The following is a 27,736-nucleotide window of genomic DNA, read 5'->3' as shown; positions in this document are numbered from 1 at the left end:
ACTCCAACAGAGCAGGGGCCTGTTTTTTGTCCCAGCTTGTGTACACAGCGCCTGACACACAGTAGTAACTGCTCAGGCAGTATTTGTCAATCTTCCTGACCTGTAAAGTGTCTAGTGGGGCAGCAAGGCCTACGTGTACAGTGGTATAGAACGGGCCGTCTGAAGTTCCAGGGAGGTTTGCCGTTGCCGACCCTCAGGGGCCTGGGTTACCGGTCTTGCAAAGTGAGCCCTGAAACCAATGTTTTGAGAGGCGTCGGAACCCCGCCCCTTTACAACTACGAAACAAAACAAGTTCTGAGGCAGCCCTAAAATGCTTTCCTTGCTCTGAGACACTCGTTGCTTCAGAGGCTCTGCGCTCCAGGGTACTACCTGGAATAAACCGTGCAAAGATCTGGCGGGCGCCGCAGTCGGGCGTGCCAGCTGGAGGCTGCGCCGGGACTGCCCCCTCTCATTTCTCCCGCGCGAAACCCGGCCGGACGGCTCCACTCCCTCCCTCCGCTGCAGGGGGGAGCCCGGCGCCCCCAGATTGGCAGCCACCTCGGGTGGCGCCTGGCTGCAGCCCTTCTTGCGCCGCCTGAGAAGTGAAATCCGTCAGTCGCGAAGTTTGGGTTGTGTAAGCGGAAGCTCGCGGGCGGGCGCGGCGGGGCGAGTGAGCGGCGCCGTGCGCTCCCCCTGTCCCGGGCGCCGAGTGCGCCCCTCCCCCGGCCCGCCGGAGCTCCGGGCGGGGCAAGCGTGCAGCGTGGCCGCGGGCGTTCTCCGTGCGCCGGGCCCCTGGAGAGCCAGGTTCCCTTGGCCGCGTGCTGGGAGGAGGCCGGAGTCCCGTGGGCAAGGATGGCGTTGGCGACTCGCTCGCAGGTGAGGGTCTGGCCGCCCGCCGCGGTCCGGACGCGCCCACTTTGCGCCTTCTCTTCTCTTTGCGCCTGGCTCTGCTCCCCGCCTTGGGCTGGAAACGTGGCCCTCGGCTGCCTGGTTGTGGAGCGGGCGTGCCCCGCAGGTGTGTGCGGTGGGTGACGGGTGTTCTCCGGGTAAGGAGAGCCCGGGTGCGCCCCACGCGGGCGCTCACCGCCGTCTAGGGTGGGACCTCCGGGGTCGCAGGCCGTGCTTCTGCGGCCGGGAGCCCCCGGAGTGGACGCACTGGAGGGCAGTGCCGGCTGCGAGGCCGCAGGGACTCAGCGACTGCATTTGCAGTGCTCGTGGGACGGGGTGGGGGAAGCTTTTTCTGTGCGCGCACCCCACTCTCTGGGATTGGTACAGAGTTAAGTAAGTTTAAGTGTAATTTTCTAAAACAAAAAAAGCAGTCGAGGATTAGGCAGTTCAACTTGGATAATGGAGTTTGTAAGGAATGGCTTTTGTATTTGTTCTAGAATTTTTGTAATTGTTTTCAAGGAACTTGTTAACTGTTTGGGGGAACTGGCACCGTCATTAGTCCAGGTTCAAAAACAAAAAGCCCCAAGATCCAAATCATATATACAGCATCACCCTAGTTACCCATCGGGGTTTTAACTAGGTCTTTCTTAAAATTTTCATTATCAAGGTTCCAAGTGTTACAATGGGTGGTGGGAAAGTAGCCTTCGCTTCAGTTTTCTTTTTGACTTTGTAAAAAACGCTTCTCTCTACTTTCTAGTAACGAACACACAGATTTTATTCAGAGGTAAGCAGCAAAAATTTTTTCAAATGTACTAAAAATAAAAGTTTTAGAAAGGGAAGGAAGTAGCTCCTGAGATCCCGAAAGATGCTTTGTGTGAGGCTTGGGGGTTTTCTTGCCTTTGTGAACACCTCTCTCACTGCTTCCTCCTTACCTTTGGCTGGTGTTCACTTCCTTTCTCCACCTGGGGACTGGGCCTCTCCTAGAATTGGCAGACCTGACATGGAAGGTGGTACCTGAGCCCTGACGCTGCCACCTGCCTGGGTCTGGCCGCACAGTCGCGCCACCTATGGTCACTATGGCCATTTGATGATTTCTGAAAGGCTTCCTGAAAGTGGACACTTGAGAAAAATCTACTGTTGTGAATGTTTTTGAGGAGTATTTTTAAACTTCTCCAATGAAGGGAGGTATTAAAAACAAGGAAAACTAACTCAAGAAGGGGTGGGACAGGCTTAGTTAATGTTTTTATGCTTACCACTGGCCCTCACTATACAATTAGTATCCTAGGCTTTTAGGAGGTTTGGGTTTCTCCAGGATTTAAGCCCTTCTGTAAGGAGCTTCCAGCCCCTTGTGAATTTCGTCAGAAAATGTATCTTGCTGGTGTATCCTTCCTAAGACCTGTTGTTCTGGTGGTGCAACATAACAATTCCTGCTTAGGAAATTTTAAATGTCCCAGGATGTGTACTTGGAAATGAACACTTTACTGTCAAATAACGAGGCTAATTTTCCATAGTGTTAATACTATTTAACCACGTGTACAGGTGGAGGTAAGCCACCAATTATATCAGAGCTGTTATGCACCCATTAGGGCAAGTTACTTTTTGTAAGATGATCAGGTTTGTTTTTTTTTTTTCCTGCATCTCAGAAGACCTCCTAATTGGCAGTGCAAATTAAGATGTGTTAGGATATTTTTCAGTGGAAGTGTTCATCATAGTTTAAGTGTGAGCATATTGTAGTCTTATCTGAGTGGAGAATGATTCCACCGGGTGGCCAGGTGACTGCGAATAAAAGCACTTAATGGACATTTCAGGCCCAGCAAGGTGTTGAATTCATGTGGCTCTTCCCTGTACTCCCACCTCTTGCACAGAGGAGCAAGGTGAGCACTCCAGCACACCCTGAAGGGAGGCTCAGCCCAGTGTGCAGTGGGTTTTAATCCCACGCGTGCAGCAGATAATTTCCATCCCTTGCAAAGTGCAGAGCTGGAAGGGGCTTCAGTAAAGCAGCTTAGGCCCAGTGTTCTGAGTAAAGGGAAGTAGGCAGGGAGGAGACAAGACATTTGTTTAAACTCTGTGGACCCCCTTCTAGCCTCTGCTTTTCTGCAGCTTCACCAGTGTGTCAGATTTGATGTCCTTTGACAGTGATCACACCTCCCATGGGCTCTAGTCCTTGTTGGGCTGACCACTGTGTCTTTGTGCTTTTGTATTGAGTGATGGGAATGATGCCCAATAAAGACTAGGGGATGGTCCCTTACTGAGAGCACTCAGCAGAGAAGCTGGCAGGAGCTGGAGGATGGGACTGCCTCGGCTTTCTTGCAGAGAGCCTGGGAGTCAAAGAACTGACTCATTGGAAAAGACCCTGATGCTGGGAAAGATTGAAGGCAGGAGGAGAAGGGGACAACAGAGGATGATTGGTTGGATGGCATCACCGACGCGATGGTCATGAGTTTGAGTAGTCTCTGGGAGTTGGTGATGGACAGGGAAGCCTGGCATGCTGCAGTCCATGGGGTCGCAAAGAGTCGGACACAACTGAGTGACTGAACTGACTGACTGGGAGGTCCTGAATGTTGGTGTGATCTTTTTGCTCTCTTCTAGCACTGGGGTGCCTGTGGGATCCTTAGAGAAGGAAATAATTCTAAATGTTCTCATGTATTGCATGAGCATGCTGTCTGGATGAGGAAAGGAATTTATCTTTTTAAAAAATTTATGTATTCATTTTAAGGAGGATAATTATACTATCATGGAGATCAGCCCTGGGATTTCTTGGGAAGGAATGATGCTAAAACTGAAACTCTATTACTTTGGCCACCTCATGCGAAGAGCTGACTCATTGGAAAAGACTCTGATGCTGGGAGGGATTGAGGGCAGGAGGAGAGGGGAAGACAGAGGATGAGACGGCTGGATGGCATCACTGACTCGATGGACGTGAGTCTGGGTGAACGCTGGGAGTTGGTGATGGACAGGGAGGCCTGGTGTGCTGTGATTCATGGGGTCGCAAAGAGTTGGACACGACTGAGCGACTGATTTGATCAGATCTGAATGGGTTTTTGCCATACATCAGTATGAATTGGCCATAGACATATGTGTCCCCTCCCATCTCCCTCCCAACAGGAATTTTTCTGATGGTGATCTCACAGCCACAAAGTGTACTCATCTGATCCTCTGACTTAAAACATGTGCCCAGAGCCCCAGAAGCTGGTCACAGAGGGCGGTCTTTTATGACATCTTAGAAGGCCTGCACAATGATCTGTCATTTTAATAATCCCGTGTTTAAAAGGCCACTTGTTCTTCCTTTCGATGTACTGCTGACCTCCCCCCAACAAAAGAGCTGAATTCTCAGTGGTTGGGAGAAACCTCAGCACAGCAGTTTCACTTCGGTCAGGTGTATGGGACAGAAGACCGAAAGATACTTATGTGACTTAAAGCAGTTCAGGAACAGTGCAGTAAAGTAAGGAAAGGTCATTCAGATAGAGTCATGTAGGCATGCTGATTTTAAACTGCCCTTAAGCATTCTCTTATTACTCTGTGAACCATAGTATAGAATTTTTACCTCCAAGATACAGTTTTGATTTGTGAAGGACATAGCTTTATGCATCAAAATGGAATTGAGACAGGCTGCTTGGGGAAGAATGTGCTGTGCTTAGTTGCTCAGTCATGTCCGACTCTTTGCAACCCCATGGACTGTAGCCTGCCAGGCACCTCTGTCCATGGGGATTCTCCAGGCAAGAATACTGGAGTGGGTTGCCATGCCCTCCTCCAGGGGATCTTCCCCGCCCAGGGATTGAACCCAAGTCTCCCACCTTGCAGGTGGATTCTTTACCATTCAAGCCACCAGGGAAGCCCTGGGGAGGAATAGAGATAAAATATTTGTGGGATCGTTTTCTTTTTCTTTTTGAAAAGCAGTGGTCTGTAGGAGTTTTTCGATAGGACCATTCAGAGGCATACTTGGCATATAGCTGAAGTTAACATGCCACGATAGTTTTCTTCTATTGTAGTAAATGCCCTGTGTAGAGGGCAGAGAAGTAGGTTGTGAAGTCCCACAGTGAAAGAGGCCAGAATTTTGGCTCAAGTAGTTGATGGTTTCCTGCCATCATAAACATCAGCTGATGAGCGACGTCCCCCTGACTGGCTTGGTTCTTTTAGTGGCTACTGGGTGCTAAGCATTACGTCACTTATAGTGGAAGAAACAGACGCCTAAAACGCTGTTCTTTCCCAGGACCCAGTCAGAGATCACTCGGGAGCTCCTTGGCTCTTGGACAGAGTTCAGCTGGCTCCTGCTCTGAGCTGGGAGACCTCGGCGGCCTTCAGTTTTGGGGGTAGGAGAAGACCTTAAGAGTCATCTTTCTCCCCACCCTCCAAGGAAAGTCGTGCTGTGCTAGATACTTAACATTAACAGTTTTTATCCTCACTGTGGTGATGTGAAGTAGGTTGCATTATCTGCATTTTAAAGATAAGGCTAATAGACTGATTTGCTTGGAGGAGCCTAGTGTGAAAGAGCTGCATCAACTTGGTCTGCAGAGCAGGGGGCTGACTCTTGCTGCTAGACATGATCAAGGACACACGGAGTTTAAACTGTGTAAATAGAAGGAGGTGTCAGCGGTGTGGGGTTTTCTTATACCTTTGTCCCTCCTTTTAAAGAGAAGAGCTGGGGTGTTAACAGCAGCTCATCTAGTTCTTTTTAAGGAACTGGGCAAGTTATGCTTTGAGCAGAATTTCTTGGGCGCTGGCTGTAAAAGTTGGCTTGGGAATACGAAGAAGATCCACAAAGTTTTTACACAGGATTGACTTAGATGAATTTTGTGTTGTACAAATAACACCCTGTTCACAGAAGCTGAAAAGGAAACTGAACTGTTGCTCTACCTCACTTCTCCCTGGGTGTCATTTTCTAGTTATTTTTCCTTCCCTGTTTGCCTGTGTCCAGTCACCATTTTTGCTTAGCTTCTACGTATGCTGTTGAATTTTATAGTATGATTGTTGTTTGAATCCTGCTTTCTTTAGCACTGTCCATACTATTTTTCTGAGTAGCTTGGAGGTCTTTACGGTTTTCATTTTCATTCAGATGAGTGTTTGATGTATTTTTTGTTGAAAAATGTTTATTTATTAACAAATACATTTAAGAAACTTTGCAGTGACCGTCTTGGGGTGGTACATACTATATGCCCTGTGTTGAAGACAATGCTGTTCTTAATTGCTGTCCTAATCATGTACTTACTATTTGGTAGAACATGCCTGATTGCCGGTAGATGAGAACCTCTCACATACTGTCTTCCTAAGGCATTTCTCCTTTCGTTGTATTAGCTGATAGAAAGCACTTTGTGCTCAAGTTAGAATCAGGGCTCATGATAACTGGCCTGGAATAATGACTGTTTTCATCCTGAACTTAGAGCCCCCAAGCTAAGCCTTCTTTGGTCTTGCTTATTTTGGCTGTAAATTGTCTTCTAGGTGGCATTCCCGAAAATGTGTTTTCCTTGATGTTGTGGATATGTAGAGATCAAACAGTAGGTTCACTCATTATAAAGCTCTTTCTGAGAGCTTAAAAAACAAAGGTTTTCTTGGTGTGCTGGTGATAATAGATGGTGCGGTTTGTAAAATGTCACCACTCTGTACACTTAAGATGTGGACATTTTCTGGTTGCATGTTGCACATAAAACGGTATAACATGGGCCGTCAGGCGTGTGGTGACACCTTTCGCAGGTTGTCCTGCCAGTTGAACTGGTATCCTCAGGGCTGGGCGTAGTCCAGGGATCCCTCCCCAAAGACCCCCTCTCCTGTTCCCCCAAACCCTGCATAGCCGCAGCACGGCTTGTGGGCACCCCCCCCCCATGTTTAAAGCTCTGCTTCTGAGGATCCTGTGTACCTGGTAAGTGCCTTTGCGTCTTTTTGGCACAAGACCTGGCCCTCCCTTGGCTGCCCGCTGGTGGACACCTCCTCCCCTTGGAGAGCCCAAATCCATCACCCTGGATTTACCCCAGGGTGATGGCTGATCACCCCAAATCATGTGGCAGGCCAAAATGGTACTTACCCAATGAGTGAAGGGCCTGGCATATGTGTGCTCAGTCACATCTGACTCTTTGGGGCCCCACAGACTGCAGACTGCCAGCCTTTTAAGTCCATGGAATTTTCCAGGCAAGAATATTGGAGCAGGTTGCCATTTCGCACTCCAGGGGATCTTCCTGACCTAGGGATCGAACCTGTCTCCTGAGTCTCCTTCATTGGCAGGTGGATTCTTCAACACTGGTGCCACCTGGGAAGCCCCTGGCAAATCATAGCTGTTAAATATTTGTTGAATTTTTTTAAAGAAAGTTAGTTTAGGATTGTCAGTGTATGGTGAGTGCAGGCATGAGTTATGACAGGCTGGAGCAGAGCTTCTGGAAATTTTTGTTGGGCTAATTCATGGTGGAGGCGTTTGTGCCTGCCCCAGTGGCCTGGAGGTGTGCAGTCTCACTCTGCCTGTGCAGGAGATGTTCCCATTAATCTTGTTTTGTCTTTAAAAGTCATGCCTATTCCATGATATGTTTTTATTTGTTTGTATCAAGAATGCTATTTTAAATTATTCTTCTGGGGAAAAAAACTTCCCCTCCCCGTTCCCTCCTGTGGTCCTGAAAGCCCTCTGGCTGTCACTGAGCTCCCCAGCTTAAGCAGCACGGAACTGCCAAGTATAAAATTTAGAACTCGTACCTTTAATAAGCCCTGAAGTATATATCTACTGCCCACTCCCCCAACCTACTCCATCCTTTTACTTAAAGCTCCATGACTCTGAGGGTGGTTAAGTGGAGGGCAGTGGGGCAAGGGGGGCTATCATTGATTTTGAAATCTCTCAGAATATTTTTTTAATGCAAAATGCCTAGTGCCGTTTATTTTGTTCTCCAGTAACATTGGTTTAAAATAGAAAGTTAAAAATAAAAGTGCATTGAAAAATCATTTATTTTTTAATTTTTATTTTTTATTGGCATATAGTTGATTTGCAGTATTGTGTTTCTTCTTTGCTGTAGCAGAGTGATTTAGTTATACAGATGTATATTCCTTTTCATATCCTTTTCCATTATGGTTTATTATAGGATGTTGAATGTAGTCCCCTGTGTTGTGCAGTAGGACCTTGTTTATTTTATATAAATTCTATTATCTATATGTAAAATTACAATATTTGCAAATCCCAAACTCTTGATTTATCTCTCCCCCACCTCCTTCCCCTTTGGTAACCATAAGTTTGTTTTCTATGTCTGTGAGTCTGTTTCTGTTTTATAAATAAGTTTTTATCTATATCATATTTTAAATTTCACATATAAATGATACCATATGGTATTTGTCGTTATTTATCTAACTTCACTTAATATGATAATCTCAAGGTCTATCCATGTTGCTGCAAATGGCATTGCTTTATTATTATTTATGGCTAATATTTGTGTGTGTGTACACAGCACATCTTCTTTATCCATTCATGTGTCAGTGGGCATTTAGGTGCTTCCATGTCTCGGCTGTTGTAAACAGTGCTCTGTGAACATTGGGGTGCAATGTTCTACTTTTTTTTAATTAGCATTTTCATCTTTTCCTGATACATGGCCAGAAGTGGGATTGCTGGATCATGTGGCAACTCTATTTTTAGTTTTTTCAGGAACTTCCATACTGTTTTCCAAATATCTGCACCAATTTACATTCCCACCCACAGTGTATGGGGGGTTCCTTTTTCTCTACACTTTGTCCAGGATTTATTATCTGTAGACTTTTAAAGGTGTCTCTTCTGACTAGTGTGAGGTGACAGCCTCATTGTATAGTTTTGATTTGCATTTCTCTAAGAATTCGCCATGTTGAGCGTGTTTTCATGTGCCTGTTGTCCATCTGTATGCCTTCTTTGGAGAAATGTCTAATTAGGTCTTCTGCCCATTTTTTAATTGTGTTTTTTTCTTTTTTATTGAGCAATATGGGTTGGTTGTATATTTGGGGAATTAAACCTTTGGTAACATCATTTGCAAATATTTTCTCCCATTTTTAAAGTTGTCTTTTCATTTTGTTTATGGCTTATTTGCTGTGCAAAAGCATTTAAGTTTGATTAAGTCCCATTTGTTTATTTTTGCTTTTATTTCTTTTGTTTTGGAAACTGACATGAGAAAGCATCACTGTGATTTATGTCAGAGAATGTTTTGCCTGTTTTCTCTTCTGGGAGTTGTATGGTCTTATGTCTTATATTTAAGTCTTTAAGCCACGTTGAGTTTATTTTCTTGTATGGTATGATGGTGTGTTCTAACTTCACTGGCTTACAGGTGACTGTCCACCTTTCCCAGTACCACTTGCTGAAGAGACTCTTTTCTTCATTGTATATTCTTGCTTCCTTTGCTGAAGATTAATTGGCCATAGGTGTGTGAATTTATTTCTGGGCTCTCTGTTCTTTTCCACTGATCCATATTTCTGTTTTTGTGCCAATACCAAACTGTTAAAAATCATGTTTATTCTTAATTCTCTGTTTTTTTACTAACAGTTGGTCCCAGTTGGGGGAGGGTGGGGCTTCTCAGGTGGGGCAGTGGTAAAGAATTCGCCCGACAATGCAGGGTCCGATCCCTGTGTTGGGAAGATCCCCTGGAGGAAGGCATGGCAACCCACTCTGGTATTCTTGCCTGGAGAATCCCCATGGACAGAGGAACCTAACAGGCTACAGTTCATGGGGTCGCAAAGAGTCACACTGAGCATGCACACACACCGGTTTATTTGGGGAGTTTTTTTTTTTTAAAATAGTTAAAAGCTGGTAGGGCCTCATCCAGCCTTTCTCATATATGCACATGACCTCTTGCAGAAGGTTTTCCTTAGCTGACTTTAAAAAAAAGTATAAAACTGCCTTGTTCTCTTTTCCTGCACGGATAGCTTCAAAAATTCACTGAAAAGAGCATCTCATTGTCCTTGTGATCGTTATTGTACTGAGTGATCCTCTTTCCCAGCTGTAATTGGGAGCTGAGAAAGGATGCACTCTTAGGGAGTGTGTACATTCACCGTGGCACAAAGCCAGGAGCCAAGTGGTGTCAGCTGCCTGCACAGGCCGGCATCCCAGGGATTGTTCAGCGTGTTTTCCCCTAGCAGGGCAGAAGTGTGCCAAGAGGCTCCCTTTATAAAGTGTGCAGGGCTGGGCTGTGGGGTGTGCAGGGGTGTGCAGGTCTGGTCAGTGCTTGTCTGCCTTGAGCACAGGGACAGTGGCTTACCAAAAGACAGTGCCCCCCTGCCCGCATGTCCTCCAGACTCCTGCGTCCACCTGTGGATTTCTTGCACGTCCTCTGGGCTGACTGTGTGGACGTGGCTGACCTCGTGGCCCCTGGAATTCTTCGGTCATCACGCCGTGACTGGGTCAGGTGCCCTCCTGGGCTGACCTCCCTGTTTGCATTTACTGCACCTCGCTGACACTGACTGTAGATCGCCCATGTCACCCTACCCTGTGACTCATTGCTCGTGGGGTCCTTTAGCACACGGTGGTACAATTACACTCTGTAATCACTTTTAATGATGAACATTGACACAGCGTCTTCTACTTCACGGAATGCTTTCCAGTCATAGTTCGGTAGCCATCAGAGCTCTATACAAATATTCTTGTCCTTTCGATAAATGGGAGGAATGCATTTTCCTGGCCCCTCAAACAGGCAAGACTTAGATGTGCTCTGGCTAATGAAATGTGAGCAGAAGTCTAGTGTGTCACGTCCAGGTGACAAACTCTAAAGCCAGCGCATCATCAACCTCATCATGCTCCCTGTACCCATGCTCCTGACGGTGGAAACTCTGTCAGCCTGGATCCTGTGTGAGGACCGTGTGCAGTGGCCCACCTGGCTGGCCCAGGACCGACATGTCCTGTGCACGAGAAAGAAGGCTTTCTTGCTTTAGATCATTCAGACGTGGGGTCGTTTGCTGCTGCTTTGTAATCTGTCTTGTCTGACAGACACGCAGAGGCATGTGTGTTTCAGTTTGGATTCTGTGGTTCTCATCTGAGTGAACTGGTGTCATGGGCATAACAGAAGTGGGCTACTTTTGGCTTGTCCAAAGTCGGGGAATGTGCCTGTTGCCAGGGCTTCAGAGGTCAGGGATGTCAGTGCCCTGTATCAGGCAGGGCAGAAGTGTCCCAGAGGGAGAAGCCACCAAAATGTCAATAGCAGCTTGTTGAAAACCACTGAGAGCAGACTAGTTTGATTTGATCATCAGTCTTTTAGAGTACATTGAAGTCTTAACATTGGCTTCACATTTCCTGTCTGCTGACCCTTTGGAAAAGGAAATTACCCAGAACTTCCCAAGTGATTTGGCTCCGTTCCCTCCTAGGACATCTGCCAAAACTTTGTTTGGTTCGTAGGCTACTCTTCTGAACAGCTATTCTAAACCCTAGATACAGACACTCCTGTTAGTTTCCGCCCACTTACGTTTTCTTTTAAAAATAGCATTGATTTTTTTTTCTTCTGCCTTTTTTTTTATGATGGCAGAATATACATAACATAAATTTTACTATGTTAACCATTTTCAAATGTATAACTCAGTGGCATCTAGTTCAGTCACGTTGTTGTGTAACCATTACCACTGTTCATACCCAGAACCTCTTCATCATCCTGAACTGAAACTGTACCCTTTAAACAATTCTCTTCAGTCCATAGTAATCACCCACAGAAACACTTTGTGTTTCTGTGAATATCACTGGAAGCATACAGTATTTGTCCTTTCATGTCTGATGTATTTCATTTAGTGTATTTTCAACGTTCGAAGATATCTCTTCTTACAGTCTGAATAATAACCCATTGTATGCATATGCTACATTTTATATATTATCCATTCATGCATGCATGGACATTTGGGCTGTTCCTACCTTTTGGCCATCTTTAATAATGCTGCTATAAACATTGATGTAAAATATCAGTTTGAATCCCTGCTTTTAATACTTATGAACATACACCTAAAAGTGGAATGACTGGATCGTATGATAATTATGTGTTTATTTTTTGGGGAACTATCATATTGTTTGCCACAGTGGCTGCACACTTTTTCGTAACCACTAACCTTATGGCAGAAAGTGAAGAGGAACTAAAAAGCCTCTTGATGGAAGTGAAAGTGGAGAGTGAAAAAGTTGGCTTAAAGCTCAACATTCAGAAAACAAAGATCATGGCATCCGGTCCCACTGCTTCATGGGAAATGGATAGGGAAACAGTGGAAACAGTGTCAGACTTTATTTTTCTGGGCTCCAAAATCACTGCAGATGGTGACTGCAGCCATGAAATTAAAAGACGCTTACTCCTTGGAAGGAAAGTTATGACCAACCTAGATAGCATATTGAAAAGCAGAGACATTACTTTGCCAACAAAGGTCCGTCTAGTCAAGGCTATGGTTTTTCCTGTGGTCATGTGTGGATGTGAGAGTTGGACTGTGAAGAAAGCTGAGCGCCGAAGAATTGATGCTTTTGAACTTTGGTGTTTTAGAAGACTCTTGAGAGTCCCTTGGACTGCAAGGAGATCCAACTAGTCCATCCTAAAGGAGATCAGTCCTGGGTGTTCTTTGGAAGGACTGATGTTGAAGCTGAAACTCCAGTACTTTGGCCACCTTATGCGAAGAGTTGACTCATTTGAAAAGATCCTGATGCTGGGAGGGATTGGGGGCAGGAGGAGAAGGGGACGACAGAGGATGAGATGGCTGGATGGCATCACTGACTTGATGGACATGAGTCTGAGTGAACTCCAGGAGTTGGTGATGGACAGGCAGGCCTGGTGTGCTGTGATTCATGGGGTCGCAAAGAGTCAGACACGACTGAGCGACTGAACTGAACTGACTGAGCAGTACTCAAATGTTCCAATTTCTCTGCTTACTCAGAAACACTTATTTTCTATTTTTTTGATAATAGCCATCCTAATGGGTGTGACGTGATATCTCATTGTGGTCTTGATTTGCATTTCCCTAATGATTCGTGATGTTGAGCATCTTTTCAGTTGCTTATTGGCCATCTGCATATATTTGGAGAAATATCTGCTTAAGCCTTTTGCTAATATTTAAATCGGTGTTTGGTTGTGCTGTAAGAGTTCTTTGTATTTTCTGGATATTAACCCTGTATCAATACATGATTTGCAAATATTTTCTCCTCTTCTCTAGTTGTATTTTTCATTCTTTTGGTAGTATCCTTTAGTGCAGAAAATTTTTTAATTTTGATGAAGTCCAATTTATCTATATTCTTTTCCTATTATTGTCTGTGCATTTGGTGCCATAGCCAAGTCATAAATTTTTCCATCTGTCTTTTCTTCCAAGAAGGAAAGAGTTTTTATAGTTTTAGCTCTTAACATTTAGACTCTTTGCATTTCTAGTTTTTTTGTAGATGGTGTAAGATAAGGTTTCATCTTCCTTCTTTGCATGTGGAAATCCAGTTTTTCCAGCATCATTGGTCGAAGACTGTCCTTTCCCCATTGAACAGTCTTAGGATCCTTGTCAAAAGTCATTTGACCATCTAGTCAAGGGTTTATTTTGGGGTGCTGTGTTCTACTGCACTGATCTAAAAGTCCATCTTTGTGCTAGGACTCTACTGTTTGGATTAGTGTAGTTTTGTAGTAAGTATTGAAATCAGTTAAGTGTGACTACTCCAGTGAGGTTCTTCATTTTCAAGATTGTTTTGATTTTTCAGGGCCTCTTGAGATTCCACATGAATTTTAAGAAGGGCTTTTTTGTTTTTGCAAAAAAGTGTTACCCTGATTCTGATGAGGACTGCGTTGGGTGTACAGGTGCTTTGGGTAGTGTTGCCATCTCAACAACATTAAGTCTTCCAGTTTATGAGTATGTGGTATCTTTCCATTTATTTATGTCTTCATTAATTTCATTCACTGGTCTTTTATAGTTTTCAGTGTGTAAGTCTTTAGCCTCATGGCCCAAGTTAATCCCTAAGAGGTGTTTTTTTTTGATGCTCTGATAAATGGAATTTTTGCAGATTGTTCCTTGTTAGTGTATAGCAATGCTACTGATTTGATTTGAATTTGTTAGTGATGAGAGTTTCTGTGGGATCTTTAGATGCTCTACATAGTTATATCACCTGCAAACAGTTTCAATGCTTTCTTTCCAATTTGGATGGCTTTTATTTTCATTGGATAATTGCTCAAATACTATGTTGAATAGAAGTGGTGAAGGTAGATGTTTTGTCCCTGATCATAGGAGAAAGTGTTAAGTCTTCCACTATTGAGTATATTAGCTGTGGGGTTTTCGTATATGGCCTTTATTAGGTTGATAATGATTCCTTCCATTCTTTGTGGAGCTTTTTAAAACCATGAAAAGATACTGAATTTTGTCAAATGCTTTTTCTGCATCAGTTGAGATGATTATGTGTTTGCATTACATTGATTGATTTTCATATGTTGAACCATACTGTATTCTAGAATATATCCCACTTGGTCATCTTGTATAATCTGAGCTGCTGAATTCGGTTTGCTAGCCTTTTTTTTGAGGAGTTTTGCACCGTAAGGGCTATCGCTCTGTACTTTTCCTGTAGGTTCTTTGTCTGGCTTTGCTGTCAGTCTCATAGAATGAGGTAAGAAATGTTCTCTCCTCTTCACTTTTTTTTTTTTAAAGAATTTGAGAAGGATTGGTGTTAATTTTTCTTTAAATGTTAAATAGAACACTGGTCCTGGGATTTACTTTGTTGGGAGGTTTTTCATTATTGATTCAAATTCTTACTAGTTAGAAATCTCCTTAGGTTTTTTGTTTTTGAGGAATCAGTCTTGGAAGGTTGTGTGTTTTACCCATTTCATCTAGCTAATTTTTTGACATATAATTGATCATAATGCTCTTTTTTCAAAAATATTATTCACTTGCTTTTCGCTTGGCTGGGTCTCGGTAGCCGCGTGGGCTTTCCTCTGGTTTCACTGAGGGGCTCCTCTCGAGCTGCAGTGCACGGGCTCCTCAATGCAGTGGCTTCTCTGTGGCGCTCGGGCCCTAGGAAGCACGGGGCTTGGACGTTGCAGCACACGAGCTCAGTAGGTGTGGTACATGGGCTCGGTTGCTGCATGGCATGTGGGATCTCTCTGAATCAAGGATTGAGTCCGTGTCTCCTATGTTGGCAGGTGGATTCTTTACCACTGAGCTACCAGAGAAGCCCCTAAATATATATAAAGTATTGTTTTTGTTATCTTTGTTACTTCTGTAAAACTAGTAGTAATGCCTCTGCTTTATTTCAGCAATTTGGATTTTCTTTTTTCCTTAATCAATCTGCCTAAAAGTTTGTCAGTTCTGTTATTGTCATAGAACTAATTTTTGGTTTTATGATTTTTCTCTATTGGTTTTCTGTTCTTTATCTCTGCTGTAATTTTTGTTTCCTTCCTTCTGTAACCTTTGGGTTTAGTTACCGTACTTCTTCTAGTCCCTAATAATATAAAATTAGCTTGTTGGTTTGAGATCATTTTTAATATAAATGTTTTTAGCTATATATTTTTTCTTAGTATTGCTTTCTCTACATCACATAGGTTTTGGTATATTTTGCTTTCACTTCTTTGAAAATATTTTCTAATTTCCCTTGTGTTTTTTTCTTTGACCACTGGTTGTTTAAGAGTGTTGTTTAATTTCTACTTATTTGTGAATTTTCCAGTTTTTCTTCTGTTACTGATTTCTGGTTTTCCTTTATCATTATTACAAAGATAGTTTATGTGATTTTAATCTTTTAAATTTATACTCACATGTTGTGTAGTGTCACATACAATCTGTCTTAGGGAGTTTTCCATTTGCTCTTGAGGAAAATGCATATTCTGCTGTTATTGGGTGTTGTGTTGGGAGGAAAACGTATATTCTGCTATTGTTCTATCTATGTCTGTTAGTTCTAGTTGGTTTATAATGTCCAATTCCTGCTTTTCCTTGCTGATCTTCTCTCTGGTGTTTCTATCCATTATTGAAAGTACGGTATTGAGGTCTCCAACTATTATTGTAGAACAGCTTTTTTTTCCAATTCTGTCAGTGTTTTCTTTGTAGGTATTGAAGCTCTGATGTTTCATACATATTTATAATTATTGTTTCGTTTATAATTGTATTGTTTATAATTATTATTTGTTATAGTGTTGTCTGGGTACGTGCCCAGGAGTGGGATTGCTAGGTCATATGGTAATTCTATTCCTAGTTTTTCTGAGGAACCTCTATACTGTTCTCTACTGTGACTGCATCAGCTTACATTCCCACCAACACTGTCGGAGGTTTTCCTTTTCTACACACCCTCTCCAGCATTTGTTATTTGTAGACTTTTTAATGATGGCTGTTCTGACCGGTCTGAGGTGATGTCTCACTGTAGTTTTGATTTTTACATTTCCCTAATAATTAGTCATGAACATCTTTTCATGTGCCTATTGACCATCTGTATGTCTTCTTTGGGGAAATGTCTATTAAGACCTTCTGCCCATTTTCAGTTGGGTTGTTTGGTTTTTGTTGTTACTGAGTTGTAAAAGCTGTATGTATATTTTGTTTAAGCCCTTGTCGGTTGCATCATTTGCAGATACTTTCTCCGATTCCATAGGTTGTCTTTTCCTTTTTTTTTTTTAATCATTTCCTTTGCTGTGCAAAAGCTTATAGGTTTGATTAGACCCCATTTATTTCTGTTTTTATTTCCATTATTCTAATGGATCCAAAAAGAGACTGCTGCAGTTTATGTCAAAGAATATTCTATGTTTTCCTCTAAGATATTTTTAGTATCCAGTCTTACATTTAGGTCTTTAATCCATTTTGAGTTTATTTTTGTGTATGAGGTTGAAGAATATTCTGTGTTTTTTTTTACCTGTAGCTGTCCAGATTTTCCAGCATCACTTATTGAAGAGACTATCTTTTATCCATTGTATATTCTTGCCTACTTTGTTGAAGATTCATTGACCATTGGTATATGGTTTTTTCCCTGGGCTTTCTATCCTGTTACATTGGTTTGTATTTCTTTTTCTGTACCAGTAATCATATTGTTTTGATTACTGTAGCTTTGTAGTATAGCCTGAAGTCATGGATCTTGATTCCTTCAGTTCCGTTTTTCTTAAGATTGCTTTGGCTATTTGGTGTCTTTTGTGTCTCCATAGAAATTTAATTTTTTTGTTTTGTTTTGTTCTGGTTCTATGAAAAATGCCATTGGTAAGTGGATAGGTATTGCACTGAGTCTATAGATTGCCTTGGGTTGTATAGTCATTTGGACAGTGTTGATTCTTCTAATCCAAGGACATGGTGTATCTTTCTATCTGTGTTATCTTCGATTTCTTTCATCAGCATCTTATAGCTTTCAAGGTATAGGTTTCTTGCTTCCTTAAGTAAGTTTATTTGTAGGTATTTTATTCTTTTTATGTGATGGTACATGGGGTTGTTTATTCAATTTCTCTTTCTGATCTTTTGTTATTATGTAGAAATGTAATAGATTCTATGTATTAATCTTGTATCCTGCAGTTTTACCTAATTCATTGATGAGCTCTGGTGTTTTCTGTAGCATTGTTAGTATTTTCTATGTGTAATATCATATCTTCTGGAAACAGTGACAATTTTACTTCTTCATTTCTAATTTGGATTTCTTTTATTTCTTCTCTGATCGCCAAGGCTAGGACTTCCAAAATTATGTTGAATGAAAGTGGTGAGAGTGGACATTCTTGTTTTGTTTCTCATCTTAGAGAAAATGCTTTCAGCTTTTCAGCATTGAAAATGATGTTAGTTGTAGGTTTGTTATATATGGCCTTTATTATGTTGAGGTAGGTTCTTTCTATGCCCCCTTTCTGGAAAGTTTTTATAAATGGGTGTTGTATTTTGTCAAAAGCGTGTTCTACATCTGTTGAGATGATCATGTGATTTTTATTCAGCAATTTGTTAATGCAGTATATTGCACCGATTGGTGGATGTTGAAAAACCCTTGCATTCCTGGGGTAAGCCCTGCTTGATCGTGGTGCTTGATCCTTTTAATGTGTTGTGGAATTCAGTTTGCTAGTATTTTGTTGAGGATATTTATATCTGTGATCATCAGTGATATTGGCCTGTAATTTTCTCTTTTTGTGGTATCTTTGGTTTTGGTATCAGGGTGATATAATGAGTTTGGGAGTGTTCCTTCCTCTGCAATTTTTTGGAATAGTTTTAGAAGGATAGGTGTCCACTCTTATCTAAATGAATGTTTGATAGAATTTGCCTGTGAAACCATCAGGTTCTACATTTTTTTTGTTGAGTTTTTTAAATCACAGTTTCAATTTCAGTTCTTGTGACAGGTCTGTTCATATTTGCTATTTCTTCCTGGTTCATTTTGGAGAGATGGGCCCTTTCTAAGAATTTGTCCATTTCTTTTAGGTTGTCCATTGCATTGGCATATAATTGCTTGTGTTAGTCTGTTATGAATCTTTATATTTTTGTGATGTCAGTTGTAACATCTCTTTTCATTCTAATTTTATGATTTTAGCCCTCTCCCTTTTTTCTTGATGAGTCTGGCTAAAGGTTTCTCGATATTGTGTTTTCAGAGAACCAAGTTTTAGTTTCATTGGTCTTTTCTATTGTTTTCTTCATCTCTATTTCATTTATTTCTGCTCTGATCTTTAAGACTTCTTTCTTTCTACTGACTTGGGACTTTGTTAGTTCTTTTTTCTCTGGTTGCTCTAGGGTGTAAGGTTAGGTTGTTTATTTGAGATTTTTCTTGTTTCCTGAGGTAAGATTGCATTGCTATAAACTTCCTTCTTAGAACTGCTTTTGTTGCATCCATCGGTTTTGGATTATGTTTTTGTTGTCATTTGTCTCTAGGTGTTTTTTTTTAAATTTCCTCTTTAAATTTCAGTGATCCATTGATTCTTTCTGCCTCCATGAATGTTTGTGCTTTTGGTTTTTTCGTCTCTTAATTTCTAATCTTGTAGCATTGTGGTTGGAAAAGATGCTTGATGTGATTTAAATTTTCTCAAGTTTGGCAAGACTTGCTTTGTGCCCCATCATGTGATCAATCCTGGAGAATGTTCCAGGTGCACTTGAAAACAATGTATATTCTGCTCTTTGGGGATGGAATGCTCTATGAATATCAGTGAAGTTCATCTGGTCTTTTGTGTCATTTAAGGCCTGTGTTCCCCTGTTGGTTTTTCTGTATAGATGATTAGTCCATTGATGAGGACTAGTAGTGAGGAATTAAAAGTCCCTCACTTTTGTTGTGTTACTGTTGAATTCTCCTTTAATGGCTGTTAGTATTTGTTTTGTATATTGAAGTGCTCTTATCTTGCTGCTGCTGCTGCTAAGTTGCTTCCGTCGTGTCTGACTCTGTGTGACCCCATAGACGGCAGCCCACCAGGCTCCCCGTCCCTGGGATTCTCCAGGCAAGAACCCTGGAGTGGGGTGCCATTTCCTTCTCCAGTGCTCTTATCTTGGGTGCATGTATATTTACAAGTGTTGTATCTTCTTGGATTGATCCATTGATCATATGTAATGTCCTTCCTCGTGTCTTGTAACAGTCCATATTTTAAAGTCTGTTTTGTCTGATAAGAGTATTGCTACTCCAGCTTTATTTTGATTTCCATATGCATGGAATATCTGTTTCCATCCCCTTTCTTTTAAGTCTGCATGTGTCCCTAGGTCTGAAGTGAGTCTTATAGACAGCGAATGTACAGTCTTGTGTGTTTGTATCCATTCAACCAGTCTGTGTCTTTTGGTTGGAGCATTTAATCCATTTAATTGAAGGTAAATATCAATATGTATGTACCTATTGCCCTTTTCTTATTTTTGGTTTGTGTTTGAGCCATTATCCCCTTGGTAGGAAGTGTGACCGACGTTGTGGTGCCCAGGCCTGAACTGGCCTCCCCTTTGCTGTGGTTGTCACTGCCCTGTCAGAGGTGGGTCTGCTCCCTAGATGTTAGAGTAGAAACCCCCAGATCTGTTTCTTGTCTGTGTTTCTGATCCTCAGCATGAGGTAGGCAAGATTGGAGCACGCCCACTGGAAGGAAAGCTACTGAGTATCCCTCGTCTGGAGCTGTTTACCTGTTGTATGAGCTTTCGATTACACTGTTGTTGGCCCTGCTCTCAGCCCCACCTTAACTATGGGCATGCTTGTAATTGGCCCTGGTGTCTTTCAGACGTTGTTTTCACTAGGCCATAGCACAGATCCACTGAAGTCAGGTTCCTGGATTTGGAGCAGTGATCATAGATCTGGACCCACTGTGGGCTCTGTGAGAGCGGCTCAGACTCTGGTCTGGCTCAACCCCCACGTGTACATGCCCGCAGAGTCTATAGTGGCTAAAGCTAGACCCACCTTGGCTATGGGAGCATTTATTGTCCTTTTAGATGTTCTGTAGGTGCTGAGTTTATGAAGCCAGTTTGCAGGTCACCCAATTGTGGGGTTATCAATTTGTGATTTACATGGGGATCTTTTTTGTCATTTTAGGTGTCTGAGGTCTCTGCTGGTGTTCAGCTGGTGTTCTGTGAGAATTGCTCCATTTGTAGATGTGTGCTTGATGCATTGTGTGGAGAGATGGACCCCACGTCCTCCTACTGCCCCACCATCTTGACTCCTGATATGTTTTTTTCCCTCGATATTTTTGCCTTTTCCAAAATGTTACTTAGGTGTATTCAGAAAGTGTGTAGTCTTTTCCACTTGGCATAGCAATGAGATTCATTCATGTTGTTGTTGTGTTTATCACTAATTAATTTTTTTTTTTTATTGCTGACTTAAATCCTGTGGTGTGGTTGTTCCACGGTTTGTTTATCCATTCTCTAGTTGACTTGGATTGTTTGTTGGTTTGAGAATAAAACTGCTAACTGCAAGTTTTGTGTGAACATAACTTTCATTTTACTTGGGTGACACCTAGGAGCAGGGTTGCTGGATCATGTGCTGAGTGTATATTTAACTTTATAAGAAACTTCGAAATTGTTTTCCAAAGTGGCCATATGATTTTGCATTTCTGCCAACAGTTTATGAAAGTGCCAGTCGCTCCTCATCCTTGTCAGCCCTTGGTGCTGTCAGGTTTTCAAAGCTCTGGTTTTTCCAGTGGTCATGAATGGATGTGAGAGTTGGACCATAAAGAAAACTGAGGGCCCAAGAATTGATGCTTTTGAACTGTGGTGTTGAAGACGTCTCTTGAGAGTCCCTTGGACTGCAAGGAGATCCAACCAGTCCATCCTAAAGGAAATCAGTCCTGAATATTCATTGGAAGGACTGATGCTGAAGCTGAAGCTCCAATACTTTGGTCAGCTGATGCAAAGAGCTGACTCATTGGAAAAGACCCTGATGCTGGGAAAGATTGGGGGCAGGAGGAGAAGGGAACAGCAGGTTGAGATGGTTGGATGGCATCACTGACTGGATGAACGTGAGTTTGAGCCAGCTCCAGGAGTTGACGATGGACAGGGAAGCCTGGCGTGTTGCAGTCCATGGGGTCGCAGAGTCAGACGTGACTGACTGAATTTCTGGTAGGTAGATAGTTATATCTCACTGTAGCTTTAATTTGCGTTTTTGTAATGACTGGATGTCCAACTGTGGATGTCTTTTCTTGTGCTTATCTGCCATCCATTTATCTTTGGTGAAATGTCTGCTCACCTCTTTTGTGTGTTTTTAAATTGGGTTATTTGTTTATATTGTTAAGTTCTTGAGAGTTCTATATATATTCTGGGTATAGGTCCTTTATCAGATGAATGATTTGCAGGTATTTTTTCCTGTTGGCTTTTCGTTCCCTTAAGAGTGTTTACTGAAGAGTAGGCACTCTTAATTTTAATTGTCTAGTTTATACATTTAGAAAATCTGTAAAGAACCCAAGGTCACAAAGATTTTCTCCTTTGTGAAACAATAGAAGTATTACTGTTTTAGGTGTTATATTTAGGTCTGATCCACTTTGAGTTATGTAAATAGTGCACAGCATGTACATTTCTTATGAACAAACTGATTTAATCATAAGAGATTTAAGGAAATGGCATTGTTTATGGAGAAAATGATATGAAACAGCAGCCTTTGTGGAGGGTTGAAGGAATGCTTTTCTTTGTGTAAAGGATCTCCTTACACAGATCCAGGACAGTAGGCCCTGCAAATCCTGCTGCCCTTGTACCGCAATTCCTTTCAGAACAGCTTTTCCGAGTAAGGAGGCTGTAGTAACACACATTTCCTTTGTGCTGCTCCTTAGGGCTTAAAATGAATCTCGTTTCCAGGTGAAATACACACTAGTGTTCCTAGAAAAAGAAACCGTTCCTGACGCTTCATAAAAATCAGCTCTCCAATAAATTGGCTTTAAAGAGAATCTCAGTTTCTTCTCCTTCAAAAACTAATAGATGATAAATATGTTCCTCCTGACTGGGTGCTGTTTTGTTTTAATCTAGAAGGAATAAATTTAAATATCCTTGAGATACAGAAAAGTCTTGATTTGGAAATTTTTACCTGATTTGAAAATTTCTTTATTTCTATGAATTTGTTGATGCTGCTTATCAGTTACTCGTATTTATTGAGGACCTCTGAGTATGCACAACTCTGTTCTTGCTGCTGGAGTTGGGCAGGGTGAGAAAGACAGATGCCAGTGAGATCCAGAGTGTGCCATGAGAATTACCTGCCTGTAGGAAGGAGGTTAAGATTCATACAAGAGTAGCTACTGTGAAATAGGAAAAGTCACATCCCTTAAGACAGGAACAGAAAATGAACTGGACCTTTTATACTAAAAGCATGTTCTGCAGACCAGAGCATGGGAGCTTGTTGGAAACACAGAATACCAGGCCTCTGGTGTGCTTTTTGTTGTGTTTTTTAAAAATTGTACTGAGGTTTAATTGACGTATAACTGTGTTACTTTTAAGGGGTGCAGTGCAGTGATTCAGTATTTGTAAGAGTTTACAATATTCCACTGTGTGTTTATGACGTCTTGTTTATTCCACTGTGTGTGTTTATGACGTCTTTTTTATTCCACTGTGTATGTTTATGACGTCTTGTTTATCCATTCATCTGTTGATGGGCACTTGGATTGCCTCTGCTTTGTAGCTTTGAGAATAGTACTATGAACAAGGGAAGGGTTATTTTTCTCTACAGCGTTTTTACATTAATTTTCGGCTGCACTGGGTCCTCGCTGTTGCTCACAGGCTTTCTCCAGTGGTGATGAGCAGGGACTTCTCTCTGATTGTGGTGTGTGGGCTTCTCATTGCAGTGGCTTCTCGTGTTCTGGAGCGTTGACTCGAGGGTGTACAGGCTTAGCTGCTCCTCGACATGTGGGATCTTCCTGGACCAGAGATGGAACCTGTGTTTCCCGCATAGCCCTTCCTGGGACTTCCTTGGTGGTCCAGTGGTTATTTTGAATTTAAAGTTTTTCTTTTAATTTTCTTAACCCTTTGGTGTCCAGTGCTTCCACTGCCAGGCACTAGTGAGAGAGACTGTCAGTAACGTTTGAAATTTTGACTTTTAAGATGTCCTTGGTGTTCCGCAAAGCACCATGAGTTCTGCCACGTGCCTTCCCTGAATGAGTTTAGATCCAGCCTGTAAATCTTTGGTCCTTAGAATTGGAAGCTGACATTTCATAACTGAGAGATTTCTCACCAAGACTAAGGATTCCTCAGTTCTCTGGGGAGGTTGAGGTTGAGCGTACTGGGGCCCCGCGACTTGGCGGCTTTGCGCTGCTGGGCTGCGGGAGTGACCATCCTGTCTGAGCCACGCAGCCTTGCCCTGAGCTGCTGCGGTCATTCCCGCCTGCTTGGTTCCAAAGCCTGTTGAGTTTGAGTTCTTTGTTCCCAGACATGAGCCCCAAGGCGGTTTGCAGGGCAAGTGAGTGAAGTCTGCAGTCATTTCTGAAGAGGTGCAGTGAATGTGACTACTTTGCATGTAGGTGCTCAGAAATTCTGGGAGAAAGTCCTCTTGGATAGAAAGATGACAGCTTGCATCTTTTGACCCCCTGCACCTTTCCTAGGAAACACACGTTCCCTGGGGAAATGCCTACATGATCAGATGCTTGCAAGGATGTATTGATGACCTGCTTTAGGCCAGGCCCGTGTCAGGTGCTGAGAACTCCATCCTAGCGTCTTTGTTCCGGTCACAGAATTGAATCTAGGGGCCCCCGTTGACCTTTGAGGATACACTGTTATCCCAACAAGGACAGAGTGAACAGATACATACAGTGTATATGAAAGGATAAGGAAAAAAAATGGCTGTTTTTAAAAAATTTTGTTGCTTAATCACTCAGTCATGTTTGACTCTCTGCCACCCCATGGACTGTAGCCCTCCAGGGTCCTCTATCCATAGGAATTCTCCAAGCAGGAATACTGGAGTGCGTTGCCATTCCCTTCTCCAGGGGATCTTTCCAACCCGGGGATGGAACCTAGGTCTCCTGCATTGGCGGGTGGATTCTCTACCATCTGAACCATAAGTACGCAGAATAGCACCTTTTGTTACTCTTTACATTTGAGACTTCTGAGGCTCAGTAGAGTCACACAACCTATTCCAGGTCACATCGCTGTGAATATAAGTCCTTTCACTTTCAAAGAGAATTTTGCTTCTTTCTGGCTAGATTGCATTTATCCTAATATTACGCAAGGTCAACTACTGTAAGTATAATGCACTGGTTGGGAATATTTAATGTTTTCAGTTTTTTGCTTTTATATTTTTGGTTTGTTTTAATGTGTCTTTTGATTGGCATTGTAATCAGGTGGAACATAAGCTTTGGGGAAAGGTCTGTGTGCTCTGTCCAGGCTACATAATAGTTGTTGAATGGATCACTGCTGAATGGAACGGGAAACTGACAAATCCTGGGGCCTACAGTGTCGACCTGTGTAGCTGGTCTCACATTAGAAGCATGTCCCTGAGGATCCTCCTTCGTCAGCTCCTTTGGGTCCCTCGCACGTGCTCCTTGCCGCCTTGGTTGCCTCTGTTAGTTTGTTGCACTGAAGACACTTGGATATTTTACAGACTTTTGTTAAATCCCGGGGCTTATGACTGTCTGAAATGCTTCTCTCAATGCCTTTTGAAGTTGGGCAGCAAGAAACGAAGAGCCCTGCACGCCCCAAGAGTGTGTAGCGCTCTGCTCTTTAGAAAGTGCGTTCTTTGCTTCTGGCCCTGATGGGTAATCACAGCCTTGCTCTGGGCACCCCTGGAGCAGACGCAGGAGGTGGAGCAGGGCAGACACAGCTCCCCGCAGTGGCGGCCGTGACGGTGGCCCCAGGGCTAATGCGATTGACTGGGATGCGGTTTGTTCGTATCAGCAGCATCTCCACTCCTTATACGTGCCTTCCTTAAGCCATCCCATTGGGTGCTCCTTCTTTAACTCTTCATGTCAAAGCAGGCTTCTGGGCCAGCGGGGATTTTTGATTCATAGAATGATGATAAGTCAAAAAGTGCCACTTAAGGGACTGAATTCAATGGCTGTTATGTAAAGTCTAACATACTTCCATAAGTATCATCTGTGTTTCTCTGCTAAGAGTATTTTCTTGGTTGTATTGGTTCTGATGACTAAACAACAGTAAAACATGTCTTTGAAAAGACAAAGGAGCTAAACACTGTTAAATTCACCTTCTTAAAGGAGGAAGAGTTTTAATTTTTCTCCCAAGAACCGTCTCAGATTTAGGCTCTTTTTTTTTTTAGGAGCATCTTAGCATACACGTTAACAGTATTTTTCCTATTGTTAGTGGAACTCTAATTCTGTAAGTGTCTGCTTGTCTCTTGAAGTGATTTCATTAGATGGTTTGTAATTAACTGTGTGACATCATTAATCTTGTATTCAGAGTCTGGATTTGTGTTCTCTGGAAGCCAGGTGTTAAACTTCCTTTGGTTGAACCATTGGCCATCTAATCATTGTTACGCAGGAATCATTAAAATCATGATAAAAATGAGCAGTTAGGGATTAGTGATCTCTCAGATGAACCTGACTGTTAAATTAATTCAATGCACAGAAAACAAGGATCCAGAGAATTCAGGAAACTTTCAAATACACATCTCTGTGTATGCTTGTGCAGCTGTTGTTGAAAGGGAGGTGTGGGGAAACCCTGAAACCCTTTCAGGGTTCCATGAGGACAGAGTTATTGTCATAATAATATTAAGACACATTTTGCCCTTTTTTGCCGTGTCAGTATTTGCACTGATGATGCGAAAGCAAAGGCAGGGAAAACTGCCTGTCCAGAGCATGAGTGAGGCAGTGGCTTCGAACTGTACTAGTTAACGGCCATCTCTTTCTTCATCCCCATGCCACCAGTGTTAAACTGTGTTTCACGTAAGCATGCCTTCTTGTAGCAGTAAAAATTATTTTATTAAAACCCCAACCCTGAGGGCGTCTCTCTTATGTAATGCATAATGACACGTGAGGCACACATGAAGTATCTTTCATGCCCAAGTACAGCCGTGGTCCGGTTATCTCAGGGAGGAGACCTGGGACCTAGCAGGACTGTCCTGAGGGTAGCACGCGTTCCAAAGAAGTCTTCAGCTTGAATGATGGCTGTTGTCAGTGGTGTTGGGAGCTGTGTTGGTGGGATGTCTGAAACTGTTTTGTGTGTATTGTGGATAGAGCAAGTGGGTAGGTATATGAGAAGTACCGGGAATTGGGGTTTTCATTGTGGGGAGGGAGATACTATTGAGGGAAATGAGCAAGAATCCTGTCGTGCTGGGTATGAATTCAAGATGTCACACTGAACTTAGATGGAAGGTATTTATGACACCTTTGCTCTGTCCTGCCTTTCCTGATGGCTCAGTTGGTAAATAATCTGCGTGCAACACAGGAGACCCGGCTTTGATCTCTGGGTGGGGAAGATTCCCCTGGAGAAGGAAATGGCAACCCACTCCAGTATCCTTGCCTGGGAAATCCCATGGACAGAGGAGCCTGGTGGACTTAGAGAGAGTCGGACACTACTGAGCGACTAAACCACCACCACCTTGCTCTGTCCAGTCAAAGCAATGATACTCTGCTAGCAGAGAGGACACCTGGGTCTCAGAGCGTAATTTCTAAATGCCCGGGCTCCTTGGAGAAATGGCTGATTCAAGGTCTGGGGCAAGTACAAGGCTCGCTTGGCACGCTTGTTGTGTCAGAGGGCAAGGAGGTGCTCAGAGACTATTAGGGTTGTGTCAAAATGACACAGAGTTTGGCTTGAAGGAGCTGCTGATGGCTGAATTTGGGACAATTTGAGCATGAGAAAGAATGATGAAACAGTAATGAGCAATAATAACACACTGACTTTAAAGACGGAGAAGGCGATGGCACCCACTCCAGTACTCTTGCCTGGAAAATCCCATGGACGGGGGAGCCTGGTGCGCTGCAGTCCATGGGGTCGCTAAGAGTCGGACACGACTGAGCGACTTCATTTGCACTTTTCACTGGCATGCATTGGAGAAGGAAATGGCAACCCACTCCAGTGTTCTTGCCTGGAGAATCCCAGGGACGGGGGAGCCTGGTGGGCTGCCGTCTATGGGGTCGCACAGAGTCGAACACAACTGAAGCGACTTAGTAGTAGTAGTAGACTTTAAAGAAGTCCACGAAACTACCTGGGAGGGAGGGAGAGAGGGACAGACCGGAAGAGAGAGAATATTACATTGCAGGAGAATACCACCTAATATATGAAAGAGGAATAGTATTAATATTTGAAAATCATTTTGTAACCCCTGAAGTGGTAATTGATTCAGGTGAAAGTTAACAACTGAAACTGCTCTCAGAGAGAATGGATAGTCACAGAATGTCAAATGTCACCCTAGTTATTAAGTACCAAGGGCTATAAAGATGCTTTTGCTAAAAAGATATCTGGCAGACCCCATTTTAACCTGATGATCAAATAACATCAGCACTAAAGGCAAAACCAGGTGTCTTGGGCTACCTGCAGAACACAGCACTGCCCACAAAGTAGTCTGGCCCAAAAGAAGCAATCTTGAGTCTGTCTGAGCCTCTAGATCTAACCACCAAATTATAGGAAATCCAAAGGGACTGAAGAGTCTGTTAAATACCATCCTGGGGCTGCAAAAACCAGAAAACCAAAAACCTCTAGACTCAGGCAAACTCTACAGTCAGATGAACCA

The 27,736-nt window shown here is 42.8% G+C and overlaps 1 protein-coding gene across 2 annotated transcripts in view; it reads left to right on the top strand.

Moving 5' to 3' along the window:
- Positions 1–331: 331 nt before the first annotated feature.
- CDCA7L (cell division cycle associated 7 like) overlaps positions 332–27,736 on the top strand; it is a 43,964-nt gene continuing 16,559 nt past the window's right edge. Inside the window, exon 1 of one of the 2 annotated variants that reach the window (XM_025291996.3) lies at positions 332–855. In XM_025291996.3, coding sequence (XP_025147781.3) covers positions 832–855 — 24 coding nt within the window. In that variant the 5' untranslated portion in view covers positions 332–831. The remainder of the gene's footprint in view (positions 856–27,736) is intronic. The other variant, XM_025291995.3, reaches the window with a different exon arrangement.

Source organism: Bubalus bubalis, chromosome 8 (assembly GCF_019923935.1).
Source record: "Bubalus bubalis isolate 160015118507 breed Murrah chromosome 8, NDDB_SH_1, whole genome shotgun sequence".
Taxonomy (NCBI): Eukaryota; Metazoa; Chordata; class Mammalia; order Artiodactyla; family Bovidae; genus Bubalus; species Bubalus bubalis.
Note: the sequence above shows the minus strand (reverse complement) of the source record. Positions and strands in the feature narration are given on the sequence as shown.